The 20,102-nt window shown below is 35.2% G+C and overlaps 1 protein-coding gene across 2 annotated transcripts in view; it reads right to left on the bottom strand.

Annotated features, from left to right (window-relative positions):
* The window catches only part of LOC119638762 (microtubule-associated protein tau), a 46,397-nt gene that overhangs the window by 1,543 nt on the left and 24,752 nt on the right, over nucleotides 1–20,102 (bottom strand). The window contains exons 1-8 of one of the 2 annotated variants that reach the window (XM_038035752.1): nucleotides 19,555–19,660; nucleotides 16,888–17,360; nucleotides 16,283–16,599; nucleotides 16,120–16,163; nucleotides 10,974–11,160; nucleotides 10,078–10,280; nucleotides 8,164–8,349; nucleotides 4,905–5,063 (exon numbers count right to left, since the gene is read on the bottom strand). In XM_038035752.1, coding sequence (XP_037891680.1) covers nucleotides 4,905–5,063; nucleotides 8,164–8,349; nucleotides 10,078–10,280; nucleotides 10,974–11,160; nucleotides 16,120–16,163; nucleotides 16,283–16,599; nucleotides 16,888–17,360; nucleotides 19,555–19,572 — 1,587 coding nt within the window. In that variant the 5' untranslated portion in view covers nucleotides 19,573–19,660. Of the gene's footprint in view, nucleotides 1–4,904; nucleotides 5,064–8,163; nucleotides 8,350–10,077; nucleotides 10,281–10,973; nucleotides 11,161–16,119; nucleotides 16,164–16,282; nucleotides 16,600–16,887; nucleotides 17,361–19,554; nucleotides 19,661–20,102 lie in introns of those variants that run through there. The other variant, XM_038035751.1, reaches the window with a different exon arrangement.

Here is a 20,102-nt window from a genome sequence, read left to right as displayed (position 1 = left end):
TAAAATCAAAATCAAAAGAAAAAAAGAAAGAGAACAGAAAATATGAGTAAGGGAAGGAAAGAAAAGAAGAGAACAAGAAAGAAAAAAAAAAAAAGAGAAAAATATTTGTTCATATATTTCATCACACGACATAAAAGATATTGCATTGAATAATAATGTATTTTGTCTATTGGTTCTCAAAGTAAAACATTAAAGGAAATATTTCAATATCAAGTAAGTCTAAAACAATTTAAACGAAAATGTAAGGATGAAATAAGTTTTAAATGATAAGGAAAAAAATCTCATTAAGTAGGGAGGAAAACTTGTTCATTGTCATTGAAACTCTTAGCTTTGCATGCAAGTAGAAGAAGTTTTTATTTAGAGCAATTTTTTGTATTCCTGCTGTGTTAGCTAAGCAAGAATTTCAACTCAACTGTGATACCCTTTGTTACCACACCTTTACCCCTTGTTACTTACTTGGAATCTGAAAAATCAAAGCCATTATACCCCAAACATTATGGTACAAGGGTAGCTTAAGATTGCGCGGACCTCTACAACACGCTGATCTAGTCTGAACTAATTTCCAAATCGTCCTAAGCTTCACTATCCGTCTGTCCGCTTGTACCGCTTGTTCGTCTGACCACCTGTTCGTCTGTGCGCCGTCTATTCGGGTATTTAACCTACAAAATCGCATTATTGAGATATTTTGATGAAACTTTACCGAAACCGACGTGGAAGTGGTTCGGAACGGGCCTTATTTTAGAAAGCCATTGTATAGCGGTGTATATGTAATGGCAAGCCATTCCAAACTATAACGCTTTTGCTTGTTTCAAGGCATAAAAGCATTAGATAGAAACTTAAGAAAGGATAAATTCTCACAGACACTAAAATAAATAAATATCTGTTTGCTCAATCCAAACCAATTTGCCTTCGGTTTCCCCTATGGATCTTGTTTGTGACATGTTTTGTTCATCTATTTATGTGGAGTTCGGGTTTCTTATTTTCCTATCCTTACATCCTATTGTCATTCACAATAGAAATCTTTGCAATAATAAGGGGGTAAATAACTTCAAATATTTCAAAAATTAAGTTTTTTTTTTATTCATCGATGCTCTGGCTCTTCTAGACTACGCAGGTAAAAATTCGACCCTACAAAAAAAATTTTCCTCGACGTGCTTGCATCAATTTAATCTCTGCTGGTAAATTACAGCTTCATCTCCTACTTGTTGATTTGTAATTTTTTTGAAGCCGCTAATATATGTGTTTAGAAGTGATGTGATTGGCGGGAGGCGAAAGCAGTGGATATTTTAGCCAATTTCCTGCGTAAGAGGCTCCTTTTTGAGGAAATTTTTGAAGATGAAGAAGAGAGAAGTGCGGAAGATCGGCAAATACGCGGAGCAGTGTCTTAAGAAGTCAGTCCAATTAAAAGCGCATTCAAAATTTGGAAGAGTTGGAGTTAATCAAAATATTGCTAAGAAATGCAATGGGCAAATGCCCAGTCCAGTTTCCTTCGTCCAATAGCCTGAGCTCGTATTAATGAATTCACAGTCTTCTGTTATCATACTTCTTCACTATAGATTCGGTTTGAATGTCTCCATTGACTTGCCATTGGTTTTGGCATTAGCCAAACCCTGGCAAAACTGTTGCATTATTCACTCCTAACGGGCTTATGATAATTACGAATGAATCTAAAAGCAAATTAGATTGCTTTCCGAATATAGGAGAGTGAAGCTAAATCGATTCGATCATTTATGTCACTCACAAATGATCGTTCCCTAATGCGATACGAAGACTTGATGAAATTCATATACAGGTGTGAAAATAAGTGATCATTGGCTTTTTGTATGAAAAAAGGGTTAATTTAAAAATATGAAATTTCGAATATTCTGTAACGTAGACCACATATTTTAATCCTAACTTCTGGCAAAAGGGCTATCGATATTTTGACAATATCTGGGACAATGTCGTTGCAATCATACTATTGAAAACGCTATTCAAACAAATAATAAATCATTACTTGGTGGCATATTCTTTTTTCTGGACTCTTGATGCTTCTTGGTAGAATTTTGGAATGTAATGCTAAGGATTTTTCCGACAAGCCTCAAGTTTTCTCCTTTACACATTGCGGAATAAACCGTGGAGGGCTTAGCTATTCTTTAGCATACAACTCGACTTATTCAAGGCGTACGAAAATTGGGAATGTAGCTCCACAGCCAATAATGCCATCTCTTGCAAAAAAACCGGCAATGACTTATTTATACATCTGATTGGTCAAGTGGACAGATACAGATACAGAATTTCTACAATTTAAGAATTTTTCTTTTCGCATTCCCCCTTTTCGTTTCGTATGTAGTGTATAGTGTAATTTGAAAGTTGTGAATATGAATAGTGTGCTAAACTTAAAATTATTTGTAGACACATTTCCGTATGATTTCGTATAATTGAAAGTGAAAAGTAATTCTCATCATATTCATGCTTTTAAAATTTTTTGAATTAACCGTAAAAATTATAATCCTTTTGCGGTGATAAAATGCGTATCTACAATACGGTGCACTTTTCCTTTCTCAACTCGTACTGGCAAAGTGCGAAAAATATTCGAATATTTGCATATCTGAAGTCTATTAAATAATTTTACAAAAATACTAAAATAGTTCAGAGAACTGAATTCGTGTTAGAAGAAAACAGTTTCCTGTACAAGCACTACTTGAAAGTAGTAGTAGTAGTAGTAGTAGTAGTAGTTTATATGAATTATTTCTGTATGAGTTCCTCGTTAAGTTAACTTTTTTATTCCCCGAAAAAAGGTCGTCGTCTCTCCCAAGCACTTACTCACGCAATTTTCTAGCAGAGATCACTGGCAAACGATTTTCATTCATCGTTATTCATCATGCATTCATCACTTATTCTAGGGCAAATAAATGAAAATAGGTTCTTTCCCCCAATATTCGCGTGAGAGTTGAAGCTCGGACATATAGGGCAATTGTGAACATTTTTACAAGGTCCTCCTGTTTTTAGACGTTTAATGAAAGCCAAAAAGCCGGATTGACATAATATAATTTTCTTAAAATTGCGAACTAATTCATATAATAAGTCATATAATGTGTTTTTGATAAATTCCTACTCATTTTTATATCCATCACCGAAACACGAGGGGTATATTCATTTCGTCAAAACGTTTGCAACGCCTAAAAGGAAGCTGCAGAGACCTCGCAAAATATATACATTCTTACTTAGCATAAAGGTCTGCATTGATTTAAGCATGTCCGTCCATCCGGCTTTGTAATGTCTGTTGTATGTATTATCCTGTCCGCAATGACGAAGCTGTTGACTCCAAAATTTAGCATATTGGTTGTCTTGACCACGGATATTGAAAACCGCCAAATCAGTCGAAGGACAGGCCTACAAGATCACTTAAACTGAGCACTCCTTTGTTTTTCAAAAAGCATAAAAAATTGGTTCTTTGGTTACTATTCGTAAACTATTGCAGATAAATCTACAAAAAATGGGCGATGCTGTAGCACTTGTACAAAAATGAAAAAAATTGATCTCGCCTACCCAATATTACAGTGTATCAAAATTTAATTTTATTTTCAATACCTTCATAAGGCACAGAAACAAGCTTTAAAAACCCAATAAAGTATAAAAATTCTTCGTCAGTTTCAAATTTTGAACGCACCTAAACACGTCCGTCTGTCCGTCTGTCAATGTATCTGCCTACGCGACTGTATGCTTGTGGTAAACGTTCTCCCGTCAGCGAAAATAAAGAGATCGCCTGCAAATTTGCAAAGGATTTGCGAAATGACTTAAACTTTTCCAGGGAGGCGCCTACAACAGCCAGGCGGCTATGTAAGAGAAACTTCTATTTTGAAAATAAAAAAAAATCAGCAGCTCCCATTCCATATTAGAGAGCATGAAAATTTAGGTCTTTTAGTTTTTTGCCTTTTTCACGATAACGGTGATGGTTATAAAAGATTCAGTCGCAGTCCGATATAATTTTCTTCGTTGTTATTATTATTTTGAAGCAAAATTAATAAACTCCCAGGTTTCAATGGCGATTAGGAGAGAACAGGTAATATTCCTAAAGAGGCTAGTAAAGAGGAGTAAGAACGAACATGGTATGGACATCATCTTGAACGAAATATATGTATGTATTTATGTATGCATTTATATTAGCAATTGTCTTAGAATAGGTTGAAATGCAACGCAATTGCAAGGAAGGAAAACCAAGCAGAACCAAGCTGACTTTAATTTACACGTTGCTTGGCGAAGTCAAAATGGTCGGCCGGTGAGTTTGAGAACTTCCGCTGATTTAAAGAAGTCTATATCCGAAAAGTAATAGTACGAGTACGGAAGACGAATAGCTTTAACAAGGGCGTAGGTCTTGGGTGTTACATCATTGAAATAAGTAAATTTTTACTGATGTGAACTAACCGCCAGGACCTTAAAAGGTACATAAGTATATTTACGGATGAATTGCAAACGTTTAAACATCTTATGTATGCTTTATACACATACACATACCCACATAGTTTGAAAATATTCTTTAAAGGCTACTTGTATGGATACCCAAGACCCAGGACGAGATGACCCATAATTCCCAAATGGCGTTTTATCAATAATGAAATAAAAAATGTATATTAGTGAAATATAATCATTTTGGCACACCCTCTGGTCTATGGCCTCTCTTTCGTTATCAAAGAACTTTGAAGAAAAATTCGATATAAACGAACTTCTCGGTAATAAATGAATAAATAAGCGATGAAAAGCAAACAAAACTTAAAAGAATGGAAACAGAAAGGAAAAGAATGAAAGCTGTTTTGCAACAAAGTAAATACATGAGAATGTACTATCGTTGAAATGGAAGGTGAAGAAAATGAAGCAAATGGCTTGAAATGGCAACGGAAACGAGAACGCAATGACGGCGTTACCTGTGAAGGAGGACTAGCAAGAGAAACTCCATGCTCCACATTTTTCAAATAATCCTTATCGTCAAATATTTTTCTGCCGCCACCACCGGGCTTGTGCTTAACATTATCCATGGAGCCAACTTTACTTTGTGCTTTAATGTCAATTTTCTGCGTTTGAATCTGAAAATTTCACATACATATGTACATTTTAAAATTTTCATTTTCATAATTATTCGTTAAGATCATTCATTAATTAGGATAAATCAAAAAAGAAAAAAAAAAAAAAAAGACAGAAAATATTCACATTTTCAATGGAAGAGACAAATTTACAGTAAAAAGAAATTTTTGAAACTTAAAACGAGAAGATCAAAAGAACATACAATCGCACGAAAATTTCGTATCCACCACTAATTTATGCCCAATGAATATTTGCTTTCATTTGCTACGAAGAATGCTTCCAGGATTTACTCTGAATTTTTTTAAATAAAATATTGAGAAAAAGTACTGTGGGTGAAGGTCTGTTTTCGTGTCATCTCTCACGGAGCCGTATTGCCAACAATTGACTTCTTGTACTGGGCGGTTGATGCATCTTTTGCTACCATCATCTTTCCACGGTTTTCAATAATTTCTATTCTTCACCAACCACCGAGTTACAAGATTATCAGCATTCTTTGCGCTTATGTGTGCATTAGTTCTGATGGTAGAAGACAGACGGACGACACAACCAGTTTTTCGTTTAGCGGAAGTATTACATCGATTCCGAATCCAATATGTATTTCATATAATAAGAAAGGTCAAGTGTTCTTCAAGTACGGAATTTTTCTTCACGAATTAGCAGAAATGTAATAAAAAGAAATGTCATGAGAAACTACTTAACCTCAAAAGGAGACTATACTCACTTATATTGGACTGCATGTAGAGATGAATTCGTTCCTTACAAAAAGTATGCTTTTTTTTTTTCTTTTTTTTTTTAAGACAATAAGCGGTGGATAGTAGATAGTTCGATTCAAGCCGAGCATATCTCGATGTTTTAAGTGGTGTGTAACTTTTCTACTGAATATTGAAAATATTCCAAAGGCAATCTCAATCGATCGAAATTAAAAGAACTGTGATCTTTAGGTGTTTATTCAAAAATTACATAAAAGCATAAGAGAAAACAATACGAAACATTTTTTGCTATAAAGGTTGTGTTCAGTTTTCTTTAGCTACTTACATCTTTAATTTGCTCGTTTGGCTCCTTAAAATTTTTTTTTTAACAAAATGGTTTGTGACGTAATTAAAAATTATTTTCAATTAATTGACAAAGTTTGTTAATTGTTGTTTAAGAGCAAGTTTTTTTTTTTTTGTTTTTGTCATTTCAATCGTAAGGCGTAATGGAAATGAGAAAAATAAACAAAAATCAAATACACCCACGCACACAAACAGACACACACGCACACACACGCACACACACACATACGCACACACACGTATGCATGTAAAAACGTACAAAATGTGTTACTAAAATATATTTAATGCCTTAAGGCATAAGACATAAGATATGTATGGTATGTCTACAGGTAATTAAAAAATTATGTGTGAGAAAATGTTAATAATATTATTATCTAATCTTAGAATGGGCCGTGAAGAGCGAAACAATTTGGAAAATCTTTGTATTCTTTTACTTTTCACATTCTTTTATGAAATAGTCATTCGCATATACACTGTACATTGGCTGTTTTGTACGACGTGTTTGCAGTGACGAAAATATTTTTTTAAAAAATTCATCATCAATCTATCGAAGGAAAATATTGCAACGGGGTTAAGGTGAAAAACACTCGGCAATGAAAATGAATTTGTCAGCATAAAAAGAAGGAAAGTAACATTCTTTCCAACAAGTTTAGCCAATGTACTCCACTATGGACATTTTTTAGGGAAGTGTAGAAGCTAAGATTCCTTCAATCCCTTCAATCGTCCAAAACGAAATTGGGCTATCTTTTTATTTTGCTCCCATATATGCAAACAGCCCTTAGAATGAGTTATATTCTATAGTGCAACGTATGCTCTCTCATAAGTGTAATCGTGAAGTTTATACATAAATATATTTAAAATTTCAATTCCGTGCACTTGATAAAACGATGGAAACACCTTTTTCTATTTACTTTGTTTGGTTTTAGTAATACGAGGTGTGTTCCACAAAAAAGGCTGATCTTATATTTTTCGCTAAATATATTTATATATCCTTTAACATCCATTTTTGGTCCCCATCTAAGTAATCCCCTTAGATACAGTACAGTTGTGCCATTTCTGACATGCGCTCTTTGTTATGGTGACTTTTTCTTTTGACACAACTCGTATAAAATCCTCACATACACCATCTCCCTATCTTTAATGAATTCCGAGTAATCCGCACGAGTAGCCGAGTAGGCAAACTGTCGCGACTAAGAACTCAATGGTCACAGATTCGAATCTCAAGTGCGGTAGAGTTTTGAATAAACTCGAGCGTATGATCAAAAGTATCCGACAGCCTTTACTTAATGCCATACTTAATGCATAAAATAAATAAAACAAATTGTTCTCCTTTCATGCTTAGATAGCTAGAGGAGTTTATCGAACACGGGAAGTAAAAAACTTCTTTCACATAGCCCTCATGCGAATGGTTAAATATGCCGTAAAGACTAAGGTACTATGCACAATAAAATGTGTTTCTTTCAGCGGGAAAGAAATATACACACGTTCGTCTGCTTAAGAAACTCTAAAGAACAAATAAAGAATTGTCAATAATAATAATTCTCCTCGAACGTTGTTCATTTTCTAACGAAAGCCATTCTGATTGGATCGCTTTAAGAGATTATAAATATAAAAAATCTTTTAAAGTCACTGGACCTGGCAACGGACCGTGAATCAACTAAGCCCAAAGAAACGAACAGAAAAGAGAAAAATGAAATGATGCAATGAAATAATAAAGCGAATTTGATTTGAAAATATTCATAACTACTTTTTGAAAATTTCTTCAAGTCCCATATAATTACATGCGATAATAATTTTAAACGGAAAAATTTCAAATTAAATGAACATGCTTCAACACATTAGAAATTCAGTTCAAAACATGCTTCTTTAACTGCATATTCATATACGATTCTTTCATACACATGCTGCAAGTTATACTTATATATATATATATATGTATATATATTTGAAATAGTATTGAAAATAAAATACATTAATAATCATATTGAAATATAAAGATACATAACATAAATAGAGGGATTTTGTGTAATAAAAGTCAAAGCGAACTTACTTTAATGTCGCCACCTCCTGGTACATGTTTAACATTGTCTTTAGAGCCCACTTTTGGTTTGGCCTTTTCCTTGAATTCTGTTTTAATCGTTTCAATTTTCTTATCGCCGCCACCGGGCTTGTGATGGGCGTTTTCCAAGGAGCCAATTTTCGATTTAGCATTCCATTGCAATTTTGTTGAAATTATCTAACAACAGAAAGACAACGAGAAAAGACAAATTTCTACACATCCACTCTTTGCACGATATGCTTATCCATTGTAAGTGTTTAACCCTGGATTATGTGTATTCGTGATAGAGGGTAAGTAATATAAACATTATCATTTCATTTCGATTTTCAAACACGATAAAGTGCGATAAAGTCAATGTGAACGAATAGTTTCATTGTTGTTTTATTGACTACATATTTCGCAAAGATAAGAGAAAAAGCTACGTCGCGTTTTTTTCCAATCAATATCTTTAGAGGTGGTTTTTGGGTTGTGGCATTTTTGTTGGCAATAAATTCGTTTTAATTTTTCTCAAATTTTATTCGAAATATTAAGAAAGATTCGCAAGCCACGTATTGGTCGTGTATTACACTCTTTTTATGATTTACGCAAAGATTTCGACAACAAATCAATAAGCGAATGTTTAATCAGCACTACTGTGAAGTGGGGATCCCTCGCACAAAGTCATGGACGGAAGAAGATCATAAGTGGTAAGACGAGGTGTAGAATAACGCCAAGCACAACATCAGCCCTTCCGCTAAGAAAGTTTCGATCTTTCGTCTGCCTTCGTAAGGGCTTTCGCGTGAATGCGAATGTGGAGGCTTTGCTGGGTAGAAAATGAAACTCCCTTTAGCTAACTTTACAATGAGACGCGCCTTTTGACCATATTAATGTAGTGACGTATTAGTCCGTTACACAAAAGTGTCCCACTTTGACTAGATGATTAAAAATATTACTTCCTTTTGCATAAAAGTGAATATCGTAAATGCAATGACAAAGTTACCATATATACCCATCTCTAAATACCGCCACACATATACACACACACACACATACCTACATGTAGAGTTCATGTACTTAGTCATTCTTGTAGACATGTGAAGTTATTTGTTCTAGAAGTGAGAAAACCATGTAGTCTGACAGCAAACACTAAAGTAAATTCACTGATGCGTAGTAAAAGTTTGTCGTTCCATTTGGAATAACATTATAATCAAATATTTTCATATGTGCCAGAATAAATTGCACATTAACCCTACTGTCATTTTCGAAATATTCGCCGTAAATAACATATCTAGCATAAAGGCAGCAAAACCTTGTAAAATATCTACTTAAAAAGTGGTCCCAAACACTTAATCAGGACACCTCAAAGTATTTTCAGAAAATAAAGAAATTTTTCGAACGGCATCTGCTTTGCATGTTCAACCTTCGCTAGTCAACCAGCATAAATCGAATGCAATACTCTGCCATCTTTCCCTTAAGAAATAAATTTTACGTGACTTCTTAAAGTGTGGAATAGAGAACTTAGACTATTATTAAAGGCAACATAAGATGAATAGGCTGAATGACATATCGCGATGAAGCGACGTTAGCCTAAGAAATATATTCACTCAAACATTCGATTTGTTTCGGATAGATTCCCCCAATCAGTTAGCCGTTTAAAATGTGGTATCAACAACGTTTTCCGATTTGCGTAATGGATTATCTTAATTAAGTTCACGTATTGCAAGTCGTAGCGTGTAAAAAAATGTAAGTACAGTGGTCATAGCAAACTTTCTCAAGGAGCTTTTTCTTTTCATTCTGTAGTCAGGAAATTTTCCTAAAATCTCTCTCAGATCTGCTGAACTGAAATCTTTTTATTTTTTAAAGTGAAAAAAATTTGAAAATTCGTCTTAACGTGGCAAATTTGTATGTATATGTATATGCAGTTACCTTTTTGTCTCCTCCTTTCGGAGCGTATTTATCATTTTTAGCCTCGATCCGTGGCGTTGCCTTAATTTCAACTTTCTTGGTTTCAATTTTAACGTTACCACCGCCGGGTTTGTAGGAGGCATTATCTAGAGATCCAATTTTGGAACGTACGGCCTTCAAATTGGGTGAAGGAGCGTGTCCAACTTGTATTTTATTCATTGGTACTAAAATAAGAAAGAAAAGATTTCTCTTTACAGATCTCGCTTTAACTAACTGAAGCGAGCAAACGTTGATGAATCTTAAAAAAAAAATCAGATAATTATTTCCTTTACAAGATTCGTAAGCGTGGACTGTAAATAATGTTATATAAAAAAAAAAAAAAATATATATATATATATATATGTATATGTATATATATTTATATATATATTTTCAATTATTTTGAGATAAGGGGTTCTTATGTCTATCGGCTTACCGTGACAATTACCCGGCAGTCGTGAAGACACCGGCAAGGACCCAAACGCAAAGAATTATTATAATATTAATTATAAAATAAAGGAGTTTTTTAAGCAACCAGTAGACTTCATAGGTTCTTAGGCATAAAAAGATTCGGATTAAGCTAAGCGAAAGTTTTTCCTTTCATTTCAAGTTTTGTAAGCGTGATTTTTGATTTTTTTTTTTTTTTTTTTGAATTAATTCAAGGACACAACTGAAAATTATTGTACTTGAATTTTCTTCTTTCCTTTTCTTCGTGTAAACAATTTCACTTTCGTTTGATACGCACACTTATAAAACGTGAAACCATTTTGACGCTTTAAAAGCACGTAAGCTTCGAAATTTTCCTTGCAAATTGAGAAATATTAGCAAACTGTCTTGAAAAGTTTTGAATCTTTTGAATTGCTAAAATTCTAAGGTACCTTTTTTATTTGGTTCTGGCTCCGGTGTTTTTAAAACCAAGCGATTCCTTGAAGTACTGCGCGATTTTGTCGATTTATTCGATGGCGTAGTACTTGGTGGACGTGATGCGGCTGATTTCTCCGGCTTAGAAGAAACCGATGTTGGTGTTTTAACTGGTGAGCTGGGTGAACCAGGTCCGTGACGTTCCTTTTTTTTTTTTTTTTTTTTTTTTTTTTTTTTGGAAAAGAAAACAGCGATAAAAAATGTTAATGAAATTTTTTTTTACATTTCATTCAAAATATCACATAAATTACAAAAAGAAAATTTGTATCCGCCGTTATAACTAAACGCATTTTCCTTGTTTCTCGATTTCTCCGATCAGATAGCAATTTTATTATTATTATTATTATTATTTTTTTTTGCAATAAAAGTGAAATTTCTTGTAAATTGTGTTGTCTTTATCGCTGCATTATAACAAATGGGTTTTGAGATTTACGTTTCGGCCAAAAACAGGAACAAATTTACATGTTTTGTAAACTTTTATTTATTTGTAAACGAAGTGAATATATAACAATAACAATAACAACAACAACAGAAATAACAACATGATATTCATATTGTTTTATCGATGATATTTGACTGACATTGGTTTCGTTAAATGTTCATCTGCGCGCCTTCACTTATATATATATATATATATTTGACCTTAATTTCAGTATTTTTTTATATGTTTATAGAAATTTTTTAGCCAAATACGATACAAAATAAAATTTATAAAGTTTGCATTGTCATGCATACATAGCTAAGATATACTTAGTAAACAGCGCTGATTAAAACACGGTACTGCAATACTCCGGACAGGATATACAAAAGGACGGACACAATGCAGAAAAATTATTGCAGGGAAAATGCAGCCAGTGCGCAAAGCTTTTGTTTTGTTTTGGAGGCGTGGCGGAAACACCTCAGGCGGCTTCTGCAAATTATTGCAGAATATTATGTAACTCAGCAACCTGAGTTTTATTATCGGGGCCGTGGCTCATCATTGAATACCTTACATCACTAAATAACGACTTTGCAACATGAGGCGTTTTATGGGAAGTGGTCGAAAAATCGATCCGTTCCCAACCATTTCCAGTAGCGTTCGGCCTTGGGCCGGAAAACACGTCGGTTTATTAAATTTCATCAAAATATGTCAAAAATTTCCCGCCATGTGTGTTCACCCCATTTTCAAGGCGTGTGCTCACAAACACTACTACCTTTTTCCCCTTTTTCTTTCACCGAGCCTGCAGGTATAAGAGACATCCCTAGAGTGACTGATTATAGAAAAACAAAATTTGCAACCTGCAGGCTGAACATAAGAACAGAAGACGGACAGATGGATCGACACTTAAACTTAAATCGATTTAGAAGGCGATTCTGACTCGATTGATGTAACAAAGGGAGATTCCATCTCAAGCCGTTTTGGATGTTGCACAAACTTAATATATCATTGCATCGCATGTGGTGTGGGGTATAAACGAAGACAACGGATTGGAAACAATTAACATTATTATGTATTTTTCATTCCTCTTTAAATTTTATTATTTTTTTTTAAATTACAGGCCGACTAATGCATAATTTCACCAACAGTAATGTGTGTGTGATTAAAGCAAATCAGGTAGGGGAGTATGAGTTACACGAACCGGTATTAGCCAGGCAAGCTGATGAACATTGTTAACGTAATATTTATGCGCAAAATTTCAAAAGAACTAAAACAAATTTATCTACAAAAAGCTGAAGAAGCTGAAGAATTATTTCCGCGCTATTCATAACGACGGCATTTGATATAAGTTTGACTTTTTAAAGAGTTTCCGCTCCACCCTCTTCCATTTAAAGATTCTTTCTTTCAAGTTTTTCCCAAATTCGCACTTTTACCTTTTATAACTAAAAAAAAAAAAGAAATTTTTTTCTTAACTTTTGTTTTGCAATAAGTTTTTTTAATCTTAAAATTTTTCTTTAGCTATGCTTTTATTCCGCCTGCCGATGTGTTTCTGGAAACATTGTTCTCCATCAAATTTATGGAAACCTCTGCAGTTTGCTGCTAATATTTGTTCATTTAAGCATAACTTATTACTATTTTTTATTTATTACTTTTTTTTTTTTTTGAAATTTTTTATACTCGATTAATCTTAATTATCATTTATATGAAGTCTGGTGATTGCGATGTTTACGTCCCCTTTCATACACTAAACATTCACGGAACATAATAGTTTCGATGTATTATTTGTTAGGCAGACTAGAAACATTTGTAGGAGCAAATTTCAAGTCGATCTAGGGAACAATTTCTGCACCCGTCTCTGGTCGATGGAGTTAGAAGTTTTTATTTTTACACCACTCGCGAAGACTCCCAAAGTATAACTCTTGTATATCGTGATGGAAATTTGTCATGATTATGTCATCAAATTTTGAAATTTTTATACCCATCATCGTTATCTTACAGCAGACTAAAAAAATACAGAAGAATTAAGTTCTCATACTCTTTAATATTGGGCGGGCGTGGCTGATTTTTCCCATTTTCAGAGTAAAAGTGGAAATTTGTATGGTGTATGTGTTGTACGTTGTGAATAACATCCAAAGGTGTTCATAGTTTTTGTTGCGTAGGAGGTTGGGCGTTATAGACGGTTTAGGTCCTTTTAAAATTCTTTAGCAAGTTCGTAGGCGATGTCTTCAATTTGGTTAACGGGAGAATAGATACTCCACAGTTGGGCAGACGGACAATTGGACACACGAGCAAACAGATATACTTAGATGCCTTTCGAATTTGAAACTGGTCGAGGATTTTTGTACTTTACGGCGGTTGGCGGTTGGCCTTTGGCGGTTAAGGCTTGTTTCTGCGCTTTGTAAAGATGAAAAAAGAATTAAGCTTTGATACACTACAGTATTGGATGGGCTGAGTAAATTTTTACCATTTTTAATTAGCGTCGCCCATAGAATACAAGTTCAAAGTTTTGTAGATTTATCTGCTATAAGTTATTAGTAATTAGCGAAAAAGGAATTTTTTATTCCTTTTGAAAAACAGAGGTATCTTCACTTTAAGTAATATTGCTTGCGTATCCTTCGGCCAATTTAGCCCATTCTCAATAACAACCTGCGTATAAAATCTTCCAATATTTCTACCAAATTGGAACTTCATAGTTTCAGTTTTGCGGCCAGGACAATGTTCCAACAGACGGACAGACGGATGGATGCTTAAATCGATTCAGAATTTGACGCTGATTAAGGCTATATATACTTCGAGGGGTCTCTGAAGCCTTCTTCTGGGATAATGGGCATAAAAAGAACAATTATATTCGGCTATGGTCGCATCTTCCGTGCCTTTCATCTTTGCCCTAAAAAAAAAACCCCGACCAAAAACAAAAAATCAATGCAATTTCGAAACTCTATAAAACTGGACGGAGTCGAATTTTGTTCACTTTTGTGCAGAACCCGTTTTGAAATTATCCCTAGAATACATACAGAAATTTTAGTCGTTTTATCTGTTGTAGCGTCTAAGGAGAGGTGTTCTTAGTTTGCGTTCTACTATAGATAGTGTTCTCCAACGGATTTGGTCTAATTTGAATACCACCTGGTCTTCTCGTGCTTTTACAAAATTTTAAGCCGATATATTGATTTTCGCTATTGGGAGAATGCTTATCACAGACATTGTCACAGAAGGACAGAGGCGCAGGGAGACAGGTTTAGATCGATTCAGTATTTCATAATGATCAAGAATATGTACAATCTACAAGATTTCTGAAGCTTGCTTTTTGTTATTGGAAACGTTTTGAAAAATGAATACACATCCGTCGCTATGTGTGGACGAAACAAATAAATAAGAAAATCGAGCTTTTAGTTGAACAAATTTTGGATGATTAACTCCGCAAGTAAGTTAATAATAATTGTAAAGTATTTTATTAACCGGGGATGTATGAGCTGACCCTAAGGTCCATTTTTTATAAATTTCAGTTTTTTAATTATAGAAGACGTACCAGTGAATGGACAATAGCCATTTTTAGGCCTCGACCTCTGACCACCAATGGCGTACAAATGATCTGATTATCTTACAACTTGTAAACTAAATGCAACTCACGTGGGAAAGCTGTCACAATAAAGCAAAGTAACTTGATACTCTGCTGACAATCGGTCTGATCTCTAGCTTTAACTTTCACAAATCAAATAATTTACATACGATTGGTGGCGAGTTAATTTTTTACATTCGCAAATAGGGGTCAAAGGTACTTCTTCATAAAACATACTTTTAAAATTTAATAAATGCCAGCAAACAAAAGCAAAACAAGTAAGAAAATTATAGTCAGTTGTGATTGAATCTTTTATGCTCATCACCGTGGTCGTGAAAAAGATAAACAAAGTAAAAGAACTAAACTTTCACGCTCTATAGAATGGAGTGAACGTGGGTGTAGCTGATTTCTCCTATTTTCAAAATTAAAGGCTTTTTCGCATAGGCGTGTGGGCGTTGCAGGCGTCCTATGAAAAGTTTAGGTCACTTCGCAAATTTTTATGCAAATTTTTAGGCTAACGGAAAAACGTTTACCGTAGATACTGCCCAGCTGAGCAGAGGGACGGATAGACCGACGAACACACAGCCATGCTTAGGCGCTTAGATGCATTCCAAAGTTGAAATCGGTCAAGGCCAGAAGAATGTTTAGAACAGACATTACACAGACGGACAACCGGACAGACGGATATACTTAAATCTATTCAGAATTTAGTGCTGTTCAAGAATATATAGACTTTGTGCGGTCTTTGAAACTTCTTTCTGGGCGATGGGTATAAAAAATAAATTCATTCGATTCGAATCGATTTAACCCTGCCGTTGTGTCATCGTTATTTTCTGTGGAAAACTGTGGAAAATTCATTTCTATATTATGCAAATATTGATGAAAAAGTTTGGACGTTTGCTAACTGTTATTCAGTCCCCTTTTTGATTGTTGTTTCATTATCCTCACATTCTAGCTGTAGAACTTGAAACAAGAGAAACATTGTGTTCGAGTTTAGTTACACATCTTTTGCCGAGTAGCGTGTATTCTGACCCGACAATGCCAAGGGCCAATGTCTGTCTAATCAGGCGATATACATAAATGTACTCATCGTGTATAAACAGTAAACATATAGGTTTTAAAGACATACCTTTTCTTGCGTAGACTCATCCACACCGCTGTCATTATCGCCCTCTGAAAAGAGACATAGCGCAGTGAGTACAATTTTTAGCATTGGTCATTAGTTTATTTTAAAGAATTCGGCATGAAATGGCTTTAAAAAACATTTAAATTATTTTTTGCATTTTGCTTACGATATATTTCAACTTTCTTCAATTTCTCAATGTTTAAGTCATTCTTCGATGTTTCAATACTCAATTTTTTTAAAGGCTTTTCATTGCTTATTGACTCAGGAGATGTAAGAGATAAGTCGCTGGTTTTAGTGATGGGCGATAATTCTTGGATTTCTTTCATTTCGATTGGTTCAGCTTCTTCGATTAGCGTCGACGGACCCATTGGATCAGTTTTAGGTGTTGCAGATTTTAATGGTGTCACAGCCTGACCCATTATAACGTCTTCATCATCATTGTTAGAAAGTGATGAAGATTGTCGTTCAGGTTGGGCTTGACCCGTTGTTTGTGGTTGCAGCGGAGACTGTTGTAGGAGTTTTGGTTTTTGTAGTTTCTTTTGTTGTTGTTGTGGCTCTTGCTGCTTTGGTTGTTGCTGTTGCTTTTGTTGTTGGGGTTGCTGTTGTGGCTGTTTTTGCATTTGTGATTGTGTTTGCGATTGTGGTTGTGATTGTGGTTGTAGTTGTGGTTGTAATTGTGGCTGCTGTTGTTGTTGCTGTTGTTGTTGTTGTTGTTGCTGCTGTTGTTGTAGTGACTGTAACTGGGGTTGTTGCTGCGACTGTGGTTGTAATTGTTGTGGTGATTGTTTTTGTTGTTGTGGCGGTTGAGATTGAAATTGTGGCCGCGAAGCAGACGGCTGAGATAAGGGACCAATTCCAGATGGCCTAGCGTATGGGGGACGAGTTTGCTGATTGCCGGGATACACGTTTTGGGGACGATTCTGTGTTGGTTGCCCAGGTGCAGATGGTGGCCACGAAAATGTACCTTCCGCTCTTGCTCCGCCCTGGCTAGGTGGGCTCATTGGACCTAAATTGTTGATTTGCGACGGTGTGGCGTTTCTAATTTGTGGAGGACCAACAGGTCTTGGTTGTGCTCCGGACGCCATTAATACATTTACTCGGCTATCGTTAGGTCGTAATGGCGGCGGCAATCCCGCTCTGACTGGACCCGCCGCAGGACCGCCTGTAGGCCTAATCGTTCCAGCCACGGGTCGCGGTGGTACACCACCGGGAAAGGGTGCGCGTAAAGGCCCAGGTGTTCTCATCTATATATAGCATATAAACGTTTCTTTTGATATCAATACAAAAACAAATAAATATTTCCTAATGTATGCAGGTGCAGCTCTGCTTTTTTATTTACAGTTTGCAAATATTTGCAACATTATGTAATAGAAGATATTTTAAAATTCAACTGCTTTGCGTTTTCATCAGGTAGAAATTATAAATATATATATGTTCCATCTCTCTCAAGTGCATACAGTTAAAAAGTTCTAGTGAAGAATTTGTGTTTCGACAGTGAACAATAAATATTTCAATTGATTCAACAAATTCCTTCCTCTGACTGATTTCACCCCGCAGCGTCTTATTGATTGTGATCATTTTTCAAAATCTGGAACATGGCATTTACCCCCGTGCCTCCGTCAGCTTTACAATTTATTGGTGAAAATAACTTTCATTTGAATATTTTCTATGTCAGCAATAGCGGACCACTTTTGCTTAAAATGTCAAGTCTCTCCTACTCTTTTTTGTCAACCAAAGGCATCAGTAAGAATTGAAGTTGAAAAATTAATAATAATTCATGTCACTGAGGATGTTTTTTTGCCCATAAGCGAATCTAAGTAGAGCAAGAGTAAGAGTAGATGTCTTTGGTGTATTTCTCCCCAAATAATCTAGGATGGCTTTACCTTACAAGCGTAGTTTAGCGTGCAAAGATTATACAAGGTCCAAGATTACCGGTTATTACACCTACCACTGAAGGAGAAAGGGTATATTAAATTTATCAGCACGTTTACAACGCCCTGAAGAAAGCTTCATAGATCCAACAAAGTAGTTATATTTTTGATCGACTTATCCATGTTCGTGTGTCCGTCTGCGTAATGCCTGTTGTAAACGTTAATCTGGCCATAAAAATTAAACAATTGAGTTCAAATTTGGCAAAGATATTGGAAGTTCTTGCGCGCAGGTTGGTATTGCGAATGGGCCAAATCGGTCGAAGGACATGCTTAAACGTACCATGTGCACTGAGAACTGCTCCGTTTTTCAAAAGGAAAAAAATTGTTTTTTTTCGCATTATTTACGCACTACAGCAGTTATATCTACAAAGATTTGATCGTATATTCTATGGGCGATACAAAAATGAAATTTACCACGCCCGCCCAATGTTATAGTATATCAAAATTAAATTTTTCTTCAACAAGTTTACAACGCACAGAAGCAAGCTTCATCGCATAAACCATATAAAATCTTGGCCAGTTTAAAATTTGGAAAGCACCTAAGCTTGGCCGTCTGTTTGTCTGTCCATCTGTTTATGTGCCTAACCGTGCCGTAACCGTGGCTCACATCCTCCCGTTCGCAAAGAAAGAGATATCGCCTACAAGTTTTGAAAAGAGTTTTGAAATGGCCCAAACAGGTCGAAGAACAGACCACCGTGTGTACAACCTGAGTACTGAGAACATCTTTGCTGACCTTGTCTTTTGTTTGTTGCACATAAACTACAGGAAAAACATGGTATAAATATCCGCAAAATTATTCTACAAGAATAGAAAACGTCAGCCACGCCCACCCAATGTTATGGAGTAAACAAATTTATATTTTTCCCTTTTTTTTAATCTTTTGTAGGACAACGTTATAAACGGGTCGCAACCGAATATACGTTTCATACTTTCTTTCTACTAAATGTGGTCGAAGGTAATATTGTGTTTCCGTCCGTCTTTCTCCCCGCCCTCTGAAAGATGCATAGAAAAGCGTATTGGGAAATAGAAATGGAAGTAAGACTAGAATCCCTGAACGAGGGTTGATCAATCCGTTATTACCGAAACGAATGAGATAGGTATACTCTAAACAAGAAGCTTGCCAGCTAAGCCGAAAACGATATATTACCCTGAAGTCCTGCGAACATACTTCACAAAACTTACGGAGACCTTAGACAATTCGATAAAAGGACTACGTCACAAAATGCGAATTGTAAATGAATTCTGCTTAGCCTTGGGCGCAAGAATTTCCACTACTGCTTAGCGGACATAGGACCAGATATATGGGTTGCTGTGCGATTCGGAACCCAAAGCGCGCACGTATATGATTTATTGTATTTTCGCATCGTATCTCTGGATTTGCTTGACAAGCGAGGTAAAAAATCACTATACTCTGATGGTGAACGCAAATGTAAACGTAGCTCTAGCCGTGCATACTCGAAAATATTATAATTTTTTGTCATTTCGATTATATACTAGATACACTTACCGTATCACTATCGCTCATTTTAAAGCAGATCTGCTACGCTATGTATTTTTTACTTTTTGTAGATTGAAGTTTACGGTTTACGTTTCTATTTCTTTCGTTTTTTTTTTTTTTTTTTTTTTGTTAGCTTCTGTTATGTCTTTTAAATTGTCTTTTTAAATTGCTTGAACTGATTAAAAGAAAATAATAACAACGACAACGACTTAATTAGTCTCACAAATCGATAAATATGCATGGAAGTGATTCGGGTGAATATTAACAGGGCGACACACACATAAACGACAGTTTCTTACACTTTTCTTATGTGTTGCTATAAAATACACGCAATTATACATTAATAAGAGCGAGGCGTGCGCAATTTTTCTAATGTCGATGTGTAGATATGCATATAAAACTGTGATCAATTAAAACGAGGAAAGAAAAAACGACGAAAACGACATGCAGGACGTTTAACTTTATTGAGCTCTAGACCACGTGTGAGACGTTCACCGCACCAGACAGTGATAGACATGCTAAGAAAGTAACTTTTTTTTTCATTTCCAACAGTTTTG

This window comes from Glossina fuscipes, unplaced genomic scaffold (assembly GCF_014805625.2).
Source record: "Glossina fuscipes isolate IAEA_lab_2018 unplaced genomic scaffold, Yale_Gfus_2 109, whole genome shotgun sequence".
Classification (NCBI taxonomy): Eukaryota; Metazoa; Arthropoda; class Insecta; order Diptera; family Glossinidae; genus Glossina; species Glossina fuscipes.
The sequence above is the reverse complement of the archived record's forward strand: the minus strand, read 5'-3'. Positions and strand labels throughout refer to the sequence as shown.